The following is a 20,780-nucleotide window of genomic DNA, read 5'->3' on the forward strand; positions in this document are numbered from 1 at the left end:
AAAGTATTAATTATTTTGTTATTAGTAATAAATTGCTACGTTAGGGCTTACTATCGTGGTTTTTTACGACGTCTTGCCGGTAGTATTAGTGCCCTTTTAGTAATTTCCTTTTCCTCGTTATTTATTAGTACTACTACGACGATTTTATTAAGGATAATTTCCTATGCCTCTGCTACGGGTTATATAGTTTCCCCTAGCTCTTTTTTTTTTTATAAGTTAGAAATTACTTCGTTAGGATTTATATAGTACGGTCTAATTACCGTAATTAATACTTCGAGTAGCTAGTTACGATCTTTTATAACTATATAAGAGCGCTCGTTAACGGAAATTAACTTATATAGCCTAGCCTATTATTAGGTAATTTCGCGCTATACTTATATATCCGAATTTAGTAATATATTTAGGTTATCCCCTATATCGGGCCTATTACGCGTAGTAATTACTTTATTAACTTGCCTTTTTATACTTACTTTACGTAGTACTTATATTACTTTTTTAACTACTTAGGCTCGTTAGCTTACGTTTAGTAATAGTAGCGAGGCTAAGGTCGTTCTTAAATATACTCTAAATACTAATAGCGTTAGTATAAGTCCGTTAGGCCCTATAGTATCGTTATAGTATTTAAGTACTATCTAGAGGTATTCGTTATTAATAGAATCTAGATTTTCTTTTTTAATAATTCTAAACGCCCTTTTTAATTACTAGTGTACCCTCTCTACTTTTCTAATACTATAGTACGCTTTAATAAGTACGACTTTTAGTTATATACCGTAGGCCGTTATATTATCCCTAAATTCTACTAACTTAAAGCTAGTACTAGCGTCGGTTTTAATACTATCTAGCGGTCCCTAGTATATATTAATCTAGTTTTTTTATAGGGCTACTTATACTATCTTTACTTATAGATCCTAGAGGAATTGCCCTACTTAGAAAGATATAGCTACGTCGATTATATATAGTACTAGCCGACTATTTAAATAGAAGATATTAACGACGATTTCTTAGTTAAAATTAAGCTTATTACGTAATTTAAACTTAAATTTGCGTGGGCTCTGCGCATTTATTTAGTATTAATAATATACTTTTATTAACTACTCTAGTGCCCCTATTTCGATATTATTATTACTTAATTACTTTAGGAGGTTATATAGCCTCGTAACTAACGGGTACCTAAATCTCTAGTATAGTCTTCTAAGCTTACTTTTCGTTAAGTAATTAATTAACTTTATATCGTTAGTAAGCTTTATAAACGTATACCCCTATTGTCGTTTAACTATCTCGAAGTACTTACTACTAGAGATTCTATTCCTCGTATTATTAAATATAATACTTAGTCGATTTATATCTTTTAGATATAGGAGAAATAGGGTATTAATAGGTAAAATATAGAAAGTTATTATTCCGAAGTGCGTCTCTATTTTTATTATACTTAGGGCAACGATTTCCTTACTTAGGCCGAAACTAATCCTCATAATACCTACCGTTAACGTATTAAGTATTATTAGCGCGATTTTCTATAGCGCTTAGAATTACCCTTTTTCTCTAGTTAACTATTACAATACCCTAGTATTTAGGATAATCTTATAAAAATTGTCTAGGCTATACCTTTTACTCGTATAGAATACTTATATAAGCTTAGTATTTAAGGGATCTAAGTAGTATAAAAAGGACCCCTCTAGCTACCTCTAGATTTACTTAGTACTATGTTCCTTTTTTTTAAATATTAAAAAAGATAACGTCTTTTTTTTAATCGTTAAGATAATAGGCTTCGGCCCTATTAAATTTACCCTTTTAGCTACCTCTATATCCGTTATCTAAAGGACCTTCCCTTATTATCCGTAAATAAAAGCCTACTTATTAAAAGCTTTTGCTACTCTCTATTCGTTTAGCCTTATATATCCTCTAAAAGCTAACGGGGTAAAAAAAGAGTAATTAATATTATTAATTTCGTTATAATCTAATTCGTTAGTATAGGGGGTAAGATCTTTTTTATTTTCTAAATCTCCTATAGGGGGTATATATTTTAAGCCGCTACTTTAGCTACTATTACTAGGTTTTATACCCCCAGATCTACCCTTATATATAATAAGGAATTAGTTAAACCGACGAGGGCTAGTTTTACTATTTACTACCCTTAACTTTTTATATTATTTATATAATTTAGTACGCTCTTCTTTAGAGTAGTTATTTAACTAATATCTATCCTTTTTATAAATATAATATTACCTCTTTTATTACCCTACCCGTAAGTTAAATCTCTACCTATTTAATAAATCTAAGCCTCCTTATTAATAATTACCGTATCTAGCCTCTTTTCTTTTTTTATTATATATTCGATTAATTTAATATTATTAATAAGGGCCGTTATACGCTTAGAAGTGGGTTTAGCGCGGTATTCTCGTTTTAATATTAAAGCTAGATTTTAGCCTCGAGTAGAGCGTTTTATAGTTTTTAGGTACCTAGTATAGGGTTATTTTTACTTTTAGTATATACTAGACTACGGTATAGAGATATTCGACTTTTCGCTTATTTATCCCCTTATTTAGCTAGGTTTTTATTAACTTATTAATTTAATCGATGAGCTCTTTAAAGATCTCTACTTACGATTTGCCCTCTATTATCCTAGCTATAGATACGAAAGAAATCGCTCATAGCTTAAATAGGAGCTCTAGGTTCTTATTATAAGTCTCGAAGCGGCTTCGGATTATATTAATTATATTAAGAAAGTCGTTTTAATCGAGATTACGTACCGCTTCGTAGTAATAATTAGAGGCTTTGCTTACGACTATAATATTAATTACTAAATAGTATTAATATTCCCTAATTCCGACTTTTTCGTAATAATTATAAAATATCGTTAGGGTTTTTTATAAGACCTTATACTTCCCCCTAGAGTATAATTTCTTTTTTAAGAAGATCTTTTTAAGGTCTATAAATTACTTCGTATTTACCGCTAGATTTTTAGTATTTATATACGATCCCTGCGTCGCTACGTATTATTAATAACTTCGGGTCGTTTACCTTTTTTCTTATTAGCTAATCGGCGCTAAATTTTACGTTAGTAGTAGTAACGAGTTATAAATTAAAATAAGTAGAATTATTAATTATTATACTTCTAGTACTATATTTTGCCCCGGTATATCCTTTTATAACGATAGATTTCCGTTAGTAATTATAAGGAGGAAATTTAGGTTATTTACCCTTTTTTTAAATTCGTTAAAGCGATTATATACTCTATCGACTTATACCTAGTTCTATAGTACGAATTCCTTTTTTATAATTATTATTATTAGTATTTCGTATAGCTCTTACGATTATAATTGCGCTAGTAATACCCCTCGCCCGTAAAGGAATTTATTAACTACTTTTATAATTCCTAAGCTTATGCTCATAAACTATTCATCTAGCTAGTAGCTAAGGTCGTTTATAATCTTATAGAATAAGGGTTACCCCTATAGCCCCTTTTTCTTATAAACCTTAGTTAAATAGATTAATACTATATTAATTTACTTACCGTTAGGCTAATCTGCGATTTTATATATCTATATCCCCTAATAATCCGGGTTAATATTTACTTATTTATAAGGGATTAGGATTTTATTTAGGATCGGGTTTCGTCCTCTTTTTCCTTACCCTAACTCGCTAAGGGTCGTGCTCTAGCTTATGCCTATATTAATAATCGCTAGCGTATTTAATCTTAATAAGGATATATCTAATCCGCGCGCTAATTATAATATATTTATACTTTCGCTACTTAATAAATTTATTAAAATCTAAGAAATTCCTACTTCCTCTTACTATTTCGCTATTACTCTTATTTTTATTATTTTTAGTAATTACTACTACCCTTTTAAATCGCTAGCTATCGTACTTACTAAGATCCTCCTTTTTATTTAATATAAAAGGGTAGGTTTTAGTAGTTCCTTTTTATAATAATAGCGGTAGACGTTTATATTACTATAGGAAGATATAGTAATTAGTCTTAGGATCTTTATTAATTACCGATTTCCGCTATTCCGTATATTTCTAGCCTCCTAAGCCTCGTACTCTCTATAATCTCTAAATAGCTTCCTTCTTTAACCTACCTCCTTTAGGGCAGTATTTTATAAGAATAGTTAAAAATAAACGCCGGGCGGCTCGTAGAGGAGCTATATAGCTATTAAGAACCGTATAAGCTATTAAGTACGGTTAACGAAGTTAAGCCCTCTTTCTTATAAAATCGTAGATTTTAAAAACTTATTAAAAATACTTACTTATCGCTCGTACGTAGTGGGGTTAAATATTTTAAAGATTTTGTTTTTTACGGCCTCTTAGTACTTTATTTTATATTTTTTAGGTAGTTTTTTTTATAACTTAATTACGGTTAGGTAATTATCGCTTATTAGTAATCCCTTTTATTACTTAGTAAATTTTTTAAAATTAGTAATTTCGCGCCGGGAGCTAATATAAAAAGAAGCTCTTTAGCGGCCCTCTAGAGGATTCTTTTTTTTCCCCTTAAATCCTCGTCCTTTTAGCCTTTTCTTAGGCTAATAGTAACTCTAGTAAGAGGTCGTAGGACTACTTTAGGGTAACTACCTTCTTTTTAAGTTAATCTTTAAAATCCGTAATACTCTTAACTTAATATTATTAGGACCTCTAAATCCCCTCCTCCCTCGTTAAACCGTCCTCTATACTTTATTCCTAAGTAATACCCGGGGGGTAGTTAAGGGAGCTATAAGGAGGTCGTTTAGATCGCGGGCTTAAGGTCGTACTTATAAAATCCTTATAATAATAGACTTTTCTATATACTATAGATCTCTTAGCTTAATAACTCCTATAGGGTTACTTTTATTACTAAATAAGAATATTTACGTTTAAAAATCCCTTTTTTTAATCGCGCGGTGCTCTTTTATACTATATTATTAAGCTCGTTTATTATACTAATTAATTAAGTAAGTAGTCGTTATATAGGTATTACCTTTTACTAATTTAACTAATTAATTTCTAATTGCGGGCCGGTTACGGAAAAGTTATTTAGTAAAATAGCTACTCGGGGTAATAATAAAAGGCTAGTTACTTAAGTAGTTTTATTAATTAACGTATTTTAACGTAGTAAACGTCGACCTCTCGTAAGTAGTAAAGGGCTACGATTACTTAATTCCGTACGGTATTTAAGAATCGCCTCTTTTTTCGTCTATTTCTATAAAGTTAATTAATACGAATTTCCTATCCTATATAGTATTAAGAAGTTATCTCTTTTACGTAACAAGATACTTTACTAATTTATAATAATAGAATTTAATTACTAATTAGTATTAGTATCCCTATTATAAGGTAGTTAGTTCGAACTATAGTTAACGAAGAGATTAATTAAACTATATAAATATCTGTGTAGTAAGTATAAAAAGGAGGTTTTAACCGTAGGTTAGGCTGGCTATGATAATCGTAAATAGGGCCCCTAATTGGCCCCTGCGCAGTCGGCTATATGCCGCGGTCGAATTGGACTTCCAATCCGACAGTTATTAGTTAATGCGAATATTCTTGTCTAAACTCTGGCATTAAAGCCGTCGAGTTTATATTCCTAGATGCTTGCAAATCAGCCCGGGTTCACCTCGCTTATCGTATCCCTTTGCAGACTTGCAAGATTGAGCAAAGCCGCAAGACCGATGTATAGTGAGTGTTAATTTGCGGGCAATGGAGCTTTCCTGAGATGCTTTCTCGTATCGTAGCCATTGCCTCTTCTGCTTTTCCGCAACATTGTTGAGGTTGAGATTGGTGGAGCCTGCGAAGTTTTGATGAGGCATTCTACTCAGCTCACATGTCACCATTCCAGCCGGCCGCATCGTTCGCCGAGATATCGACTTCGCAAAGTGTAGAAGCGGACGACCTAGTTGGAACAAGCAGGGGCAATAGTCAGTCTGCTCTGACTTCTTTCCCAAAAAGAAACTTCGACACCTGAATCATATCACTGATTTTCTACCTCTCTATCACAAGGCTCCCTCGTCTACTGAGTCCTTTCTCAATTCGACCGAATCATTCCATAGTGCAAACCGGGCCATGCCGACAGCCAAGGCAAATCAAGCCTCTGACCTCCCCTAAAGTACAAAGTTCTCCTTCCCCCAAGGAAGAAACCTTCCTGTTGGTACCTCCCATCGAAACCCCGCTCCGTCCTAATGCTCATGAAGGGTATTTCCAAAAGTCTCCCCATCGAAAAAGATGCCTCCGCAGAATACTTCAAAACGCCGGAGCCCCCTCTCTCTCGCCGTGAGAGCCAAGAGAAAAAGATAGAGAGCCTAGTAGCTCTTTCCGAACACCTCATAATTTCAATAAAGAAATCCCCTCACCCTTTCATGAAGCCGGTAATGTAAAGAAGAAGAAGATGATGATACGCCCCTGAAGTCCATGGTAAAATGCACCCTTTCGTCGCGGCCTAACAGCCTTGGGTATGCTCCGTCCGTTCCATCGTCTAAAGAGCAAGTTGCGAAACCCTTGCTGGGTTGAAGATACTGTCGTCTGTTTTCTGTTGTCTGTTGTCGGTCATTACAAAGCATCAAGTCGTGATACGCCCCTCCTCTGTCCTTCTCGTCCCCTACTCAAGTCGTGCATGTTGTTTGAGCCAACAACCGTTTTCAAATAGAGGTACAATGGTGATTTTCTCCATAAGCCGATGAAGCGAAATCCCATCTCAACGCCATAGGAAATCTGACGGCTTCACCGGCCTCCCCGTAGCATGCGAGATAATCCTCACATTCTCGCACGCATCCTCAAAGTCGTCGTCCATGTTGTACTCGCGGCAATACCACCCGCCTGTCCGCGGATCCCAGAAGTCCCGTCGGTGCAGCTCGGGCGTGTGAAGGCCTAGATACGACATCCACTGCGTGTGCTCGCGCAGGATGGCCGGGCTGCTGACGTCCTCAGGCCCGAGGACGGTGTTGATGGGCTGGGAGATGGATTTCTGCCCGCGGGCGTCGCGGTCGTTGAACATGAGCATCAGGCGGGAGGCGATTTCCTTGTCGATCGCGCTGAGGGGTTGGCCGTGCTCGATGCGAGCTGCTAGGGATGTCAAGTAGGATTTGTGTCCGTTCTTTCTTGGAGAATGGAGATGGGCCTGATAGTTTGTTAGACCTTTTTCCTTTGGGTTCAAAGATGGTGCGCGTTAGTGGGCGTCATCGGCTGTCCTCATACCTTCATCTCTCGCCGGGTGTCCGTAAGGAACGGGCAGTTGTCCATGATGCACCGATAAATCTCCTTGAGGTAGCCCGGCTCGGCCACCGGGGGCGGACAACAGTGGGTCGTTGGCTGCGAGTCCGGCAAGAAAGACACCGGCCGGCACTTTTGACAAAGGCCCCGGACGCACGGCTCGTTTCCAGGTCCTTCATGATCGAGGTAGTAGTGTAACTGGGGGTCCCCGGTACTGTCAACTCATAAAGTTCACCTTAAAAGACGGGTTCGTCTTAACCCCAAAACGGCGCGCATCATAGAACGTACCTCTGAGCATCCCGGCCGAGAGAATCCGGGATCCCTCCGTGCATCTGCCGGATTTGGCTGCGCGTCTTGTAAGCGTGTGTTGCTTTCACACGGACATTATGTGAATAGGGGCCGAATATGTTAAGGCGGCACGTACTATCCTTAGTTCAATCCGGTCCTTTTGACTGACATCGCCCCGAATCACCTTGGCGGGCAGAGGCATGGCGTTCCATCGCAGACAACACATGGAACAGACGTACTTCCTCGGCCACCCAAAGTTCCCCTGCGCGTCCGCCACGGCCTCTGATTCCTGACACCGCCACCCAATGCCGTTACCGTACTCGTGGCGGCTGCCCGAGAGGCCGTAGTAGTCGATACTCCATCCGGTCTGGATCTGGTCCCCGTTGGCCACGGACCGCGATCCGTCCACCTCCGTCGGCAGAGAAAACTCCTGTGGCGCCGGACGGCCCACGGCGTTGCCGAGATAGAACCCTGTGTCACCGTCTACGCGAACGAGAACGTGACGCGGCTGCGAGGGCTCGGCGGCAGAGAGGTCGAACGGGTTGATGATCCCGGCAGGCGGAACCGGAGCAGACGGCTGTTGAGCCGCTGGTGCGGGATATGTGCCGTCGTTGGTACCGCCTTGGCTGCTGTGAATATTCCCGCTGCCGTTGCCGCCGCCGGGGCCGGCGCTTGCTGCACCTCCTCGCGTGATGGCCGCAGAGGCCGGACCACCAGTGACATCCGGTGCTTTACCAAAGCGGGGAGGTCCCGTGCCTTGGCGGCTGCTACTGCTAATACCACTGCCGCCGCCGTGGCTGTTGAGCGATGGTATCAAAGAAGCAGCAACTCCAGGCGGCTCTCGTTCTTGTGGCTGGGCCTGAACGGCAGCCGGGCGTGTTGGTGGCCATTGTGGGCTATACATGAGAGACCCATGATGTGGCGAGGGAAACGGATGGAAATCACCTCCCCCGAGAGAATTCTGATGCCCGACGAATCGATTGGAGACTGTCAGGCTCATGTTACGCGGGGGGAAAGATGTTGTGCTCCTGGAGGGTGCTTGAAGTTAAAATGGCGGCAGAGCCGGGGACGAAAAGGACCCCAAATTGTCTGGTCTGGTCTGGCCTGGTTGTGCTTCGTTTCCTGGGTTCCTGGTTCCTGGGTTCTGGTTTCCTGTTATCCTGGGGCGTTTACGTATCTGACAGCTTGCTCTTCTCACGGGATCTTCAGCTGTGAAAGTGTTTTGATTGATGCTGCTGATGCTGGCCTGCTGCTTGCCCACGGGTAACTGCAGATGGTAAAGGGAACACAAAGTACGGAGAGAGGCGAAGAGAAGGGACGGGCGGAAGCGAGTCGGGTCATGTACGATGGAGCGGAGAGATAGATCTCAGACAATCAACGCGTGCTGGGAGTGGATGGAAGTTGTGTACAGAGTTGTACAAAGAGTTGAGCGGAAGTGAATGCAGTGAAGAAAGGACGGGAGATGTAGGAGGAGATTCTGATTGAATGACACCCCCCCTGCGCTCACGATATTCTGGTTCACTGGGCTGGACGACTTCCGACGCTGGGCTGGGCATCGGGGGATCGGGGGGGGAATCCCTCAAGAATCAAGGTACCATCCAATGAACCCAATCGCAATTCCCCAGTACCACCAGTACCAGCCCTCGGTCACCCAGCGGTTTTTTTCTCGCTGGTTGCTCACCTGAATCAAAAAGAAAAAGAAGGGCAAGGCGAGAAACTACCCCCAGGGTGGCTGGCCCTAGTCTCAGAGTATCGCGAGAAGGAAAAAGCAATGCGCGTTACGGATGGATACCTAGTGTACGCAGTACATACACACTCTGTCTCTCAAAGTCTCTGTGTGGCCCCCATCACCCTTTCAGTAAGTATATCTCCCTCTCCGCCTTGTCATCGTTCGCTCAACGCGTCCTTTGACGGCCCTGTCGCTACCCAGGCACACATACACACGCACTATACTGCGTACGTCTGCGCCTTGCAACGTGACTGGTGAACCTAGGGCGGGTTCCAGCGGACGGAAGATGCCCAATTTCTGCAGACCGACGCGTAGGCGTAGCGGATGTGCAGGAGAGCCAGACCCGGCTACGGGTACGTATCCGTACGTACGACACAATGATAGCGTGTAGTAGATAATCTTGGGAAGACTGCCAAACTGGAGCCCAAAAAGTCCAAAGTGGCCGGGGTCAGGGAGAGGAGCCAGGGGACCAAAGGCAAGGATCAAGTGAACAGCCAGGGGTTGGGAAGGGGAGGGGGGTGATCCGGGAGAGGAGGGGGGAGGGGAGCAGCAGCGGGCGGTTGGGCCAGGGCCGAGATCGATTCGATATGAGTGAACCTTCTTTTGCAGTGCTATCTCATTTTCCAGTGTTGTGTCCGTACGGATACCCAAAGGATAAGATCCGAGGCTAGACTCCTATGTCATAGTACGGATACAGAAGACATATTAACTACTATGTATAGGTATAGGTAGGGCTCGCTCTCGGCACGGGAAGGCAGGACAGGATGCTGCCGGGTTGCGTTGTGATAGGTATGCTGCAGGTCATCAAACATCATCAGACGAGGCGGAAAGGGCCTGGGCCAACACGGCCACCACCTACGGATACATAATACGGATACACATTGGGCGCAACCTCGTGGCTCCCAGGTTGGGTTCCATGCTTCCCTCAAGAGAGACATCATCGCGGGTACATATCTGTTGCCTTGCACCTGGAGGAGCATCAAGACATCCCCGACACCCCTGTCTGCGCGCGTGGATGTCGTGGGTGTCATGCCGCTGCCACAATCTGCATCTGCAGTGTGCGCTGATGTGCTGCGCGCGTTGCGTGCTGCTGCGGCTTGGCTTTTTTTTTTGTCCAGACTCCGCTTCGATGTGCTGTCAGTGTCATACTAATCGTCACTCTTACACATGCGCAGACACCCACGCAGAGTACTTGTGTATGCGTACCCAAAGTAGTTGCGTAGGTACTCAAGTAGGCATCTGTATCTGCGGTTGAGAACACGAAGAAACGCCTCCCCCGGTACGGACGTATGCAGAAGGAAAAAGATAGATGAGTTGCAGATTCCCTCTGAGACTTGTGTCTCGTTCAGCATGACCAGCAGCATCTCAGCAAGCCCCCCTGCCTCACGTTGGGATTGGTTCGGCACGAGGAGACCCCTCTTTCCCAGGGATTGCTTATATTCCCGTGTACTTATTTGCACAGTACCCGTATAAGTTGTCAGTGGTCTGTTTAGTTTTGTGTGGTTGATGTCGAAAAAACATGACGCCCTATCCGCAACTGGGACCCTAATCCGCGGCACTAAGATAAAATCCACAACTCTCCGATCGATAGACGAAGCAAGACTTGTCAAAAAGTCGATAGTCGACAGGAGGAGCTCCAGGGACAGGCCTCCGAGACGTCTACCTATGGGCAAAGATCCGGGGAAGACGGACCAATAGGCGATGCGTCGAGTGGCGTAAAAGGAGGTGCTGCATCTCGCTCTAAGAAGCGGTTTAGCAGGTTTTGGCCTAGTTGTGGAGAGTCTGTTTTTGCTTTTTCCCAAAGTATTTGCCCCTCATCAACAAGTCAACCTCCTTCGGGCCCATTCCCGCTGGAATATGGATCCGCGATGAATACAAATCTCGCAAACCGCGTCAAAGACAAGAACCTCGGAATGGTTAGTGGACATGGCCTGTTAAAGCCCTTTTACCCGCTGCCTTGGTCTCGCTTCCCGTGGGTTCGTGGGCTCGGGTTTTTGACTGCCGTGTTGTGTTGTAATGTATAGCAGCATGCGCATTGTAGTTGATTGTGCGATTACTTTGTCCCGAGCTCTCTGCCTGAGCCTAGCTTTTGCTTGAGCTCTTTGCTTGAGCTCAATGTGTATATGTCAAGTTGCAGTTTCGGCTCTGCACCATCATGCCTTCTGCTACCCAACACCAACACACAACTGATCACTGATACGAAAAGAACCCAGAAAGAGAAACGCCTCGCAATCATAAACGACCGCAAAATCCCACATTTGGCTCTCCTCAATTTCGAACGACAGGGCAAAACGCCCGTTCTAACACTAAACCTAACGGCCTGTGCCCAGTGACATATCCCACCGCCGGCACTCGTCCAAACACCTTGACTATTGGACTGCTACCGATATTTCCCACCTCATCCCCTGGCAATCCCTTCTCGTCAACCCCGAAAGGAAAATGTGACGAATGACGACCCGATCGACTGGGCCTGACGATTGCGCTTGGGAGGAGCCAAAGAAAGTTGCCGACGTGCAGCAGCCCCGTTCCGTTGGTGCTGACGGACTGGAGCCTGACAGAAATGCTGACGGACCATGGCTGGCCAGCATGGATGATGGATGGATGGATGGACTACCTCAGGCAGGCAGGTATTCATACCTAGTCTAGTTAGTTGCACAGCTGTACTTATTCAGACCGAAAACACCATCATCATCAACGTATTCAGGCTGAGGGATCCGAGATACAACACGATCATGGTGTGATCCAACGATTTCTCCCTACCTACGGATATTGTACTCCAGTCTCTCCAAGTCTCAGTCTCACTATCCGATTCCGACTCCCGACTTTCCCACCCATCCCAAATTCCCCATCCCTAGCCTCGCTTCAGCGTGACGTGACAACCTACTTTACTTAGTACATCCCCATCTCCAGCCATCACGAAACATATCAACCCTCACAAAATAAATTCCGATCCAAGTGAAGAATTTTATCTTCCACCACACCCCCATTTCACCTAACTAGCTAGCGCCGAAACGAAATGTCCTGTGCCCAATGTGATCCGCAGCTCCAATTCCTAAGTCATAGCTAGACCCTACACAGCAGTCCTTGACGACAACGAACCGTAGGAGCACTCGAAAAAGCAATAATACAGCGTCCCCGGGTCCCACGGAATCAACTTCCGGACCACCACAACCAACAACTGACACCACCACGATCGACAAGCCACGCGCCGGACGCCCGCTTTCCCAGCCAGCCAGCCAGGGCACGCCGCACAGGTCTCCAAGAAGAGAGACATGGGGGGGGGGGGGCGCCGTGCCTTTCCTTGCGTCTCTGCAGATAGGATGCCTAGGTACAGTAAGTACGCCGTCGGATGTGCTCTCTTCGACGATCAGCGGTGTGTCGTGCGTGCTGCGTTGGTGGGTTTTTGGCTTTTTCTTTCTTTCTGCAAATAACATAAAACGCTCAACGGGCGAGAAAAGGGATGTGGGACGCTGAACGGCAGAGAACCTGGTCGAGCTGGTGTCGAGCTGGACTCGGGAGCAGCGCTCGGATGGACAAGGGTCTTGCAGGCTACGGATACAGATACACAAGGGAGCATTAAAAGGGATACACTTATTCGTTTTGCCGATGCCTAAGATGGTCCAAAGGTGGCTGAACAGCTAGCTGGTCATACTGATCCTACCGACATCCGATACCCATCATCTAGGTCTCTGTTCCATAGTCTAGGGTTCAAACATTGACCATCTTCACCCCCTTGTACGGCAGTCGGGTTCGCGTGTCATACGAACTACCAGCCCTGAAATACCGCGTGAAAATAGCCGCTCTCGGTTCGAACTTGGCGAGACAAGAGACGGAGAATCAGGGTCGCAATCCTCACTTCTCCAGCAAACGGCTGAGCACCCGGATGATGCACATATCTCGACAGTCGTCATTGCGCCACTGCTGTGGCACTGGAACTGCATTCCTTTGCTATGCGGATGGCTTCAGTGTCTCAAATTGGGTATTTCAGGAAGCATGGCTCGCAGAGTCGCAGCCTCCTTGCTTCCGGCCTCACACGTATATTGAGCCTGGCCAAATTGGCCCCAGAGCAGGTTCCCCGAGTGTCCCCTTGAATGATACCAATGGATCCTCTTGACAACGTTGTAGCAATTCGGAGGATTTGCACGAAACCGGGTACCTTTGCGCACGTTGCACATTCGAATCGGAAACGTTTTGTCGATGACGATTTGGCTTGGCTCCTGGCCTCCCGCAAGAGCCGCATGTCAAGCTCTCAGCGTGTCTCCACTCACTCTACGATGTCCGTCAAAAGAAACTGAAATGCTCTGGTTCGACGCACGGTGTTACGTTGGGGGATATGCGTGGAGCTCGAGTTGCACAAACACCTGGCATTTTGCGTGGTGACGGCAAAAAGAAAGCCTTCGCAAGTCTGATTCGCTGTCCTTGCTGGGCCGCATGAGGGACCTAGACGGTGGCTTGAGGCGGTCTGGGAGGTTCTTGGCGCCATGATCAACTCCTGAATTGCATAGAAATGCAGGGAATACTCTGCAAAAGCTAGGCGGATGCTGACTTGTAGACGACATCAATCGTTACGACTGACACCGGCGCAGAACAGTCGCCGAGTAGCCTACATCTAGGCACTGGTGCTGAAGTAATAGTTCTCCCACAGATACTCATAGTCCTCCAGAATGCCACCGACCAGGTTGGGTACTCTGGATCGTACGCCGCCGACAACACCCTTCATGATGTTCTCGTAGAATGCTCCGCGCATGGTCCACCAACCCATGGCCCAGCCTCTCTTGCTCCATTCGTCGCGTTCGAGGGGCGTTGTCCTGAAGCCCCGGTCTCTGAGTTGCCGTGCTGCGTATTCGACGCTTAGACCGACCAGCCACGGTGTCCATGACTTCTTATTCTTGCTTTTCGACAAAGCAATGGCATACACCAACGGGGCGAGGATGTGTAATACCTCTGCTGCCTGTGCACTGCCCTGTAGCTGATTTAGCAGCTTTGCAGCTGGTTTGATATCCTCTGCCGTCAATACCTTGCCCAGGAGATAGCCGCTGATATCACCAGCATTGGGCAGCGAGGGAAGGCTCATGCCCGTTCTGGGCATCGTCCAGTCCTTCTCATGAGGCTTCTGGGCCTCACCGCTGTCTTCCGGTGCGTGCCCATTGGTCGGCTCTTCCAGAATATCCTTCAAAGCGGCATCACTTTCGGCCTCGGTTTCTTCAGGGATAGGCTCACGTTCCGGGAGGACGGGCGACACAAGAGGTCGAGAGCGCGTCACGCGCAATAGTAGCAGGCGGCAGACGGCCTTGATAGCCTCCAAGAGCACGACGACGCGCCATCGACTGCGCTCGCCGCCACGTCTCTTGGCAGCCATCTCGCATAGTAGCTGTGTGTATGTGACCATCTGCAGTAACATGGCAATGCGCCGGTACATGGGACTGCGCTGAGTCCAGTATTTCGTATATCGGGCATGAGGGGATGGCAATCGCGCCATCGGGATGCGCGACAGGGCGCGCATAAGAAGGGTATCATGATATAGAGAGAGGAGCTGCACACTCGAGTGGACAGTTTCGGAAGCAATCTCGGCGTCGCGGAATCGACCTTTGAGAGCCAGTATTAGACGGGCGATAGCGAACACAGTTCTTGTATGGAGAAGTGCCTTACCAGGAATGATGTACGTGAGGGACCGTAAAGCCGACTCTATTTGAGAGACCTGACTAGAGTTCTTGGTGATGAACTCTTCGTACATGTGAAGCCATTGCGGCGGTAATGAAAGAACGGCGCGGATTTTGGACGGCTGATGCGATAGCCGCGTCTTGTTGGGGATATCGGCGGAAGTCGACATTGTGGAGGATTCAAATCATTAGGGCGTGGCGAAGGTTTGCGAAGGTTGCGCAACGAATAGTCGAACAAGAGGTGGGATTGAACGAGCACAGAGAGAAAGCGCGCGGCGGTGATGTCAGCACGAAGAGAATGAAACAGAAGAAGAAGAGGACAAAATGTCAAAGATGAAGCGGTTGTAAATGACAACGCAGCGACGTTGGGATTTGTGAAGGAAGTGAAAGTGGTTGGCGGAAGTGCGAATTAGGTATTAACGTAGGTAAGCTATCTCACAAACGCCAGAGTCGAGGTGGTACAGGTGTATCTGTAGGTAGGTGCAGACGGGATGGTGGATGGTTTAATGACGGAAAGTTGCAGGGACCTCGGTGGGCACGCTCATCGCGACTGACGTGGAGTGCGCCTGTTGCTCCTGTGCTCCTGCTGATCTGACCTGAGCCCGCGGGCGACCGACTGTAAGCCGAGGTCGCGGCGTCGCCTGCCACCTCTCGGCCCTGCCACCTCAGGCAAGTACGCTGGGTCTCTGGCATGAGATAGGAAAGTGCATCATCACCCGCCTGTCCATTGCATTGGGCCAATGAAATTGCGTTGCATGCCTCGGTAAGGGCAATCCCTGCCGCATCATAGCCCGTCTACTTGCATGCCCTTCCTTACCGTACTTGCCTCTAGGCACTTACACTCAGATTGACATATCCCTACGGACCTCAAGTGACCCTCACGACGATATCAACAACGAACCTCGCTCGCACTACACTCTTACAGGCCTTGGCCCCCTGGAAATATCTTCATATTTGCACAAAGCGATTAGAAATTGCGTTCTAGATCCTCGCAGTACCGCGACCTGGCACTGTTGTGCCACACTGACAGCCCGTCAACATAGCTGCAACGAGTACATGGAAGGGGCCCGAGACAGCCTGCTCTGAAGCACATGTCGTCTTCGTCTCCAATAGAAATAGTAGGGTATCACAAAAACAAAATGCCTTGCCCGAGGCCAAACTCCTGTGCGGGCAGAACGAGGCCCCGACCCAAGTCCACTCATACGTAGAGGTCCATCTCATAGTTGAATGGATTCGATATGACTGCATCTCGTTTTGGTGCATTGTTCGAGTCCTCTATTCGACCACATCAGATTCTCTCGAATCCAGCATCTGCGAGCTCAACTCCAGTAGGGAGCATCGGCCGTCCCTGCATCGGGAACGGCCAAAACAAAGGGTTCTCCATCACCTTGGCCGCCCGCTCAACTGATGCTTGTCCTGGCTCCGTGGATTTAAGGCCCATGGCTACCGCCGGGTTCGGTACGTCAGCTGCATCGGCGCTGCCTCCCCAAGCGCATATGAAGTCATCTTCAATGACGTTGGGCGCAAAGAAGTTGAGACTGCTCGTGTACGGCCTGACAAGATGTGCGTACTCGGCATCTGAGGCTACTTCGCCGCCCATATCGACGTCCATGTTCCACTTCTTGGCAAGGTACCGTAGTATGTTCAGCGCCTGTTCAGCAAAATGGTGGCACGGTGCCATCTCCTCCAGATCCCGAATACCTTGCTGGATAGCTTCTACAACGCGAGGCGGGTATGAGGGTGGATCATTCGGATCCGTGTTTTGGCCTGGCCCTTCAAAGGCCTTCTGCAATGGCAGTGAAGAAGAGGTTGTGGCACCGATGGCTAGATGCATGATGGCTGATGTGAGTACAAAGTACGGGACAAATGATGGCGTCCGCCGTAGAGTGTACAATTGCGAGTAAGATCGCAATAGACCTTGGATGGCATCTGCCGCCTGCCCACATACGTCTCGGGGTAATAGCTTAGAGCCAATGATCTTGAGCTTGATGAGGGGACGAAACAGAAGTAGGATCGCAAAATGATAGTACATGCTGTGGCGATATCCGGTTAGTACGTGTTGCAGCCATGTATCTCTTTTGAGAAAACTTACTGCGCGAACAGGACCGCTGGTGTGAAGTTGTGCCCCAGCCTCAGAACCTCTGGTATCTTGTCATACCAGTTGAGATACTGGGTATAAATGCCGAGAAGGTCACGGCTGGTCAGCGGGCGCCCCGGGGAGTGCAAAACGTAGAGGCTTTGGTGCACGAGCTCGCTCAATTCACAAAAGCACTTATAAACAGATCGAACGTTGGATGGCTGCTCGGCGGACCGCTGCAATGGTGCGCCTATCGATGAACCTGAGCCTCTGTCGCTTGGAGAGCCTGAAGCCTCGCCTAAGTTTATCAAAGACTTACCATCATCAGTGTAAGGGATCCAAAGAGAGGCTTCTATGTCATCTATTATGGCAGGCTTTGGCGGCAGATGAGGAAAGCAGGAACATTGCGGAAGTGAGCCGGTCGCTAAAGACCACGCACTGGGAGACAGTCAGGTTGCAAGACACGATGCCAGACTTCGATACAAGAAACTCACTGGTCGAGAGCGAATGCGCCCCAGAAAGTTGCAGCCTGAACCGCAAACTCGTCATCGTCTCCATCTTCCTCGAGCTGATGAAGTCCCATCTCGATAGCAAGACGAATGCTTTGCCCGGCATAGTACCAACTTTCCGAGTCTCTGCCACAGCTGGCTTCTCGAATAGACATGATACCCAGGGCTTGAATGGTGGTGAGATTGTGGTGGTTTTTCTCCTTGTAGAACAGACTTTGTGCTTCTTTGAAAAAGTGATCGCCAGAGGTGTACGGGTCGTTGGGATTCGCTCTAGTACTCGGCTTACTGGAGAAACGGCACCCGAGAGCCAAGAGCGCGTTGACGAGTATCGGGGAGCAATAGCGTTCGACGCCATTCTGGAAATCTCTGAGGAAATGCTCCTTGCTCAGAGACGCAAAGGTTGGGTACTCCCAACAGAAGTACAGGGCCAGCAGATGTTGGACCAACGAACCATCTTCCGTAATGTTTGTCCATTCTTCGGGGGGCAGCTTCATGTCAGGCAATTCTAGCGGGGCTAGCACCTGGTCGGCGCCCTGATGCTTCGAGCCGCCTTCGGAGGCTTCCGTGTTACTCGCCGACTCAGCCCAGGTGTCGAACAGTCCCTGTGGCGGCCTATTGGTGTCTGCGCTCCAGTTCATTGCGTCGGGGTGAGAGTTACTTCGGGTGCTCTGGCTGTGTGATGAAGGGTGCCAAGGACTGTTCGGATCAATCTCCTGGCGCAAGCCAGACTGCCCAGTGATCGGACTCATGGCTACGGAGCCATGATCTCCTAGGTTCCTGGTTCTGATGGGCGCCGGATATCCACCTGGCCGAGTCCCTGGGCCTGCGCTCGCATCGCTGGACTGTTCGTTTGGGCGTGCAAAGGAAGTCCTTGCACCACCAGCACCAGCACCGCCTATCCAGTCCGAGACTGATTCAAGCGATTGCCCATTGCGCAGTCGTTGCAACACATCCTCCCACATATCGGGGCGAACGAGGGCGGCTATGACCTGATCGCTACTTTTCTGGCGTTGGCGCAAATTCTCGAGCTCGGTTCGGAGATTCTCCTTGGATTGGCGGACTGGGACCTCGTAGACACATTCTACGTCCTTCTGACCCTTGCACCGACCGCAAGGTTTTTGCCCGTCGCACTATGCGAGAAACTGTCAGCGCAAAGAAAAGCGTAGGCGGGCACGGGGGTACCATCTGCTGCTGGCTTACTTTTGCTCGCTTTTTGCGACACTCGGTACAGGCATTGGGCGTGACCACTCCTAGGCCCCTCTTCCTCTTTTGCAGGTTAGCAGCACTGGAGCTGCTTGACGGCGTAGGCGCATTGTGAGGAGCGGAGGTTGAAGAGGAAGCGGTTGCAGGTGGTGCCCCCGCGGAGGAAGCAGAGCCGGCAGCGGGTTGTGGCTGCTGTTGGCTATCGGGTGCCTCCTCCATATCGGCAGGAATTGAGCGCTTCAGGTTGACTGGTTGTAGGCTCGAGCCGAGTCTACAGGGCGAACTCGACTTTTAGGACTTTGTTTGTGAATTGACATAATGAGGCCGTTCATAGGCGGGAGCTGGTCGTCATGGATCCGAGAAAAGAACAGAAACCTTCGGACAGGTATGGCCTAGGGAAAGTGCCACCCAGTAGCTACGTTGAGTGTCTGGATGGATCGCGCTAGGTATAGAGCTGAGGAGGAGGCGCGCGCAGGAAAGGCGTCCCGCGTGAGAATCGGACAGGTCGCGGGAGGTGACCACGAAAGGCCGGATTGCGCAGCAGGTGAATTGACCTTGGCTAGCCGTGGGTGCTATCGTTGTCGTCGAGCGGCGGACAAGCGAGCGGTGTCAAGAGACGGGAGGACGGCAGGTTGACAGCGAGAACTGCCCCTCTTTGGTAAAGGCACTTGCTATCGAACCATGCGCTCGGTGTACAATTGGATATGCAATTATCCTGTGGAGCAAATGTAAGTAGCACTTGAGAATTCTTGCGCGCCAACCGTTAGGATGTCATTGGGCCCGTGGGAAATGGCGCGGGTGGTGAGTGACTGGAGAGAATGGGAGGCAGGGAGCGCAAAAATTGGGCAGCCCGTGATGGAAAGAAACAGGTGGTGGAAAAGGCGGGAAAGGATGGCAGTGTGCAGCGAACGGCCAGGTCGGGTCCCCAGTCAGAGAAGACGGACGAGGCGACGGAAGGAGGAAAAGACGGTAGATGAAGCACAGACACACAAGATGCAATCCCGTAATTAAGGCAGGTATTCCTTACGGAGGAGGTATCTTACGAATACAGACTGAGGAATCTTGGAAAGGGAAGGAAGGAAGCACGGAACGTCAGGTGAAGTACCTTCCTTACCTTGGCCTTGGTCCTCGCTCCTTGGGAAGGAGGAGGTACGGATACGTGACAGGGCAGCTCCTTCCCCAGATTCCGGCCTCCAGCCGCGCAAGGTCCAGCTACCTGAAATTGTACGGTACTCCCGTCTGAGGCGCGAGGGGTAGGTGAAACTTTTTTGCTTCCAAGGCAGGGCTGGGACGCCTCAGGCAAACCTGAAAGAAGTTGAGACTGGCTTCTTTTCAGCTGAATCAAGTACCTATCTTTCTTTCTGTACTCTGGGAAATGACTGGCTAGCGGTGACAAAGGCAAGCAAGGCACACGCATTGAGGTAAGCAAGTAAGGTAAGATACGCGGAGCTTCGATTGGTAAGGGTGAGGATTGAGCTTCATGCAGCCAATTCACCTTACCGCCCCTGAATAGTAAGCGTCCACGATGTGGCTCTCTTGCTTATTCTCATCTTCGTCACTTTATATTAAGACCCCGATACCCTTCATGACCCGGAAATATTTCATCTCAAGAAGCACAAAGCCAAGCAAGTTGCGATGGTTCTTTTCAGATAAGCGGCACTACGTCACTCTGCCCGTCAACAAGTCCGAGCGCCAGTAAAGCGTACTTTTCGCAGGTTCTCAGTCCAAGCCTCAAGGCAATACCGTATTATGGATAAGGTGCCCGTATATCTCCTCCGTTTTCTACGTGTACCTTACCTCAACTGGCGATCCGACAGGCTAACGCACATTAGCTTGCTGCCGCTACCAGAGGAGAGCCGTAGGTCATCCTGATTTGGCTGCTTCTGAGCCCGGCAGTCGACCCTTCTGGAAGCCAGAGTTCCCCAACTCAGACACCATCTCATTGCGTGAGGACCTACTTCAAAGTGAGATTGTGATGCTTCGGGTACCTCAAGCCTTGACAACTCCAGGCTCTGCAGCACGAGGGGTTCCTCAAGGGGTTCCTCGAGACCGATATCACGATCTCAGACCGGGCTGGAACTTTTCCTCCGCCGTAGTCCACTCTGGCGATGCTGAACTGCGATTATGGGGCATCG

General features: G+C 47.8%; 7 protein-coding genes across 7 annotated transcripts; 1 reads left to right on the top strand and 6 right to left on the bottom strand.

The window, feature by feature from the left end:
- Positions 1-6,664: 6,664 nt before the first annotated feature.
- Positions 6,665-8,371, bottom strand: CLUP02_08462 (uncharacterized protein; the record flags this gene model as incomplete). The annotated part of the gene is made up of 4 exons (XM_049287451.1): positions 6,665-7,087; positions 7,165-7,393; positions 7,468-7,532; positions 7,604-8,371. The coding sequence occupies 4 exons, from the start codon at positions 8,369-8,371 to the stop codon at positions 6,665-6,667; spliced, it is 1,485 nt and encodes a 494-aa protein (XP_049144594.1).
- An 867-nt stretch (positions 8,372-9,238) lies between these two features.
- CLUP02_08463 (uncharacterized protein) lies at positions 9,239-9,454 on the top strand (the record flags this gene model as incomplete). Its single annotated transcript, XM_049287452.1, has 1 exon — positions 9,239-9,454. One exon carries the CDS (start codon positions 9,239-9,241, stop codon positions 9,452-9,454), a length of 216 nt encoding a protein of 71 aa, XP_049144595.1.
- Positions 9,455-11,130: 1,676 nt separating this feature from the next.
- CLUP02_08464 (uncharacterized protein) lies at positions 11,131-11,232 on the bottom strand (the record flags this gene model as incomplete). The annotated part of the gene is made up of 1 exon (XM_049287453.1): positions 11,131-11,232. One exon carries the CDS (start codon positions 11,230-11,232, stop codon positions 11,131-11,133), a length of 102 nt encoding a protein of 33 aa, XP_049144596.1.
- Positions 11,233-12,192: 960 nt separating this feature from the next.
- Positions 12,193-12,771, bottom strand: CLUP02_08465 (uncharacterized protein; the record flags this gene model as incomplete). The annotated part of the gene is made up of 2 exons (XM_049287454.1): positions 12,193-12,455; positions 12,492-12,771. Coding segments are annotated over 2 exons (543 nt in total), but the record flags the coding sequence as incomplete, so codon positions are not given.
- Positions 12,772-13,805: 1,034 nt separating this feature from the next.
- Positions 13,806-15,026, bottom strand: CLUP02_08466 (peroxisomal membrane protein; the record flags this gene model as incomplete). Its single annotated transcript, XM_049287455.1, has 2 exons — positions 13,806-14,782; positions 14,846-15,026. 2 exons carry the CDS (start codon positions 15,024-15,026, stop codon positions 13,806-13,808), a joined length of 1,158 nt encoding a protein of 385 aa, XP_049144598.1.
- A 265-nt stretch (positions 15,027-15,291) lies between these two features.
- CLUP02_08467 (uncharacterized protein) lies at positions 15,292-16,077 on the bottom strand (the record flags this gene model as incomplete). Its single annotated transcript, XM_049287456.1, has 4 exons — positions 15,292-15,576; positions 15,697-15,714; positions 15,780-15,860; positions 15,913-16,077. The coding sequence occupies 4 exons, from the start codon at positions 16,075-16,077 to the stop codon at positions 15,292-15,294; spliced, it is 549 nt and encodes a 182-aa protein (XP_049144599.1).
- Positions 16,078-16,144: 67 nt separating this feature from the next.
- CLUP02_08468 (fungal specific transcription factor) lies at positions 16,145-18,864 on the bottom strand (the record flags this gene model as incomplete). The annotated part of the gene is made up of 4 exons (XM_049287457.1): positions 16,145-16,889; positions 16,949-17,371; positions 17,428-18,572; positions 18,643-18,864. The coding sequence occupies 4 exons, from the start codon at positions 18,862-18,864 to the stop codon at positions 16,145-16,147; spliced, it is 2,535 nt and encodes an 844-aa protein (XP_049144600.1).
- Between the last annotated feature and the right edge of the window lie 1,916 nt (positions 18,865-20,780).

Source organism: Colletotrichum lupini, chromosome 4, assembly GCF_023278565.1.
Source record: "Colletotrichum lupini chromosome 4, complete sequence".
Taxonomy (NCBI): domain Eukaryota; kingdom Fungi; phylum Ascomycota; class Sordariomycetes; order Glomerellales; family Glomerellaceae; genus Colletotrichum; species Colletotrichum lupini.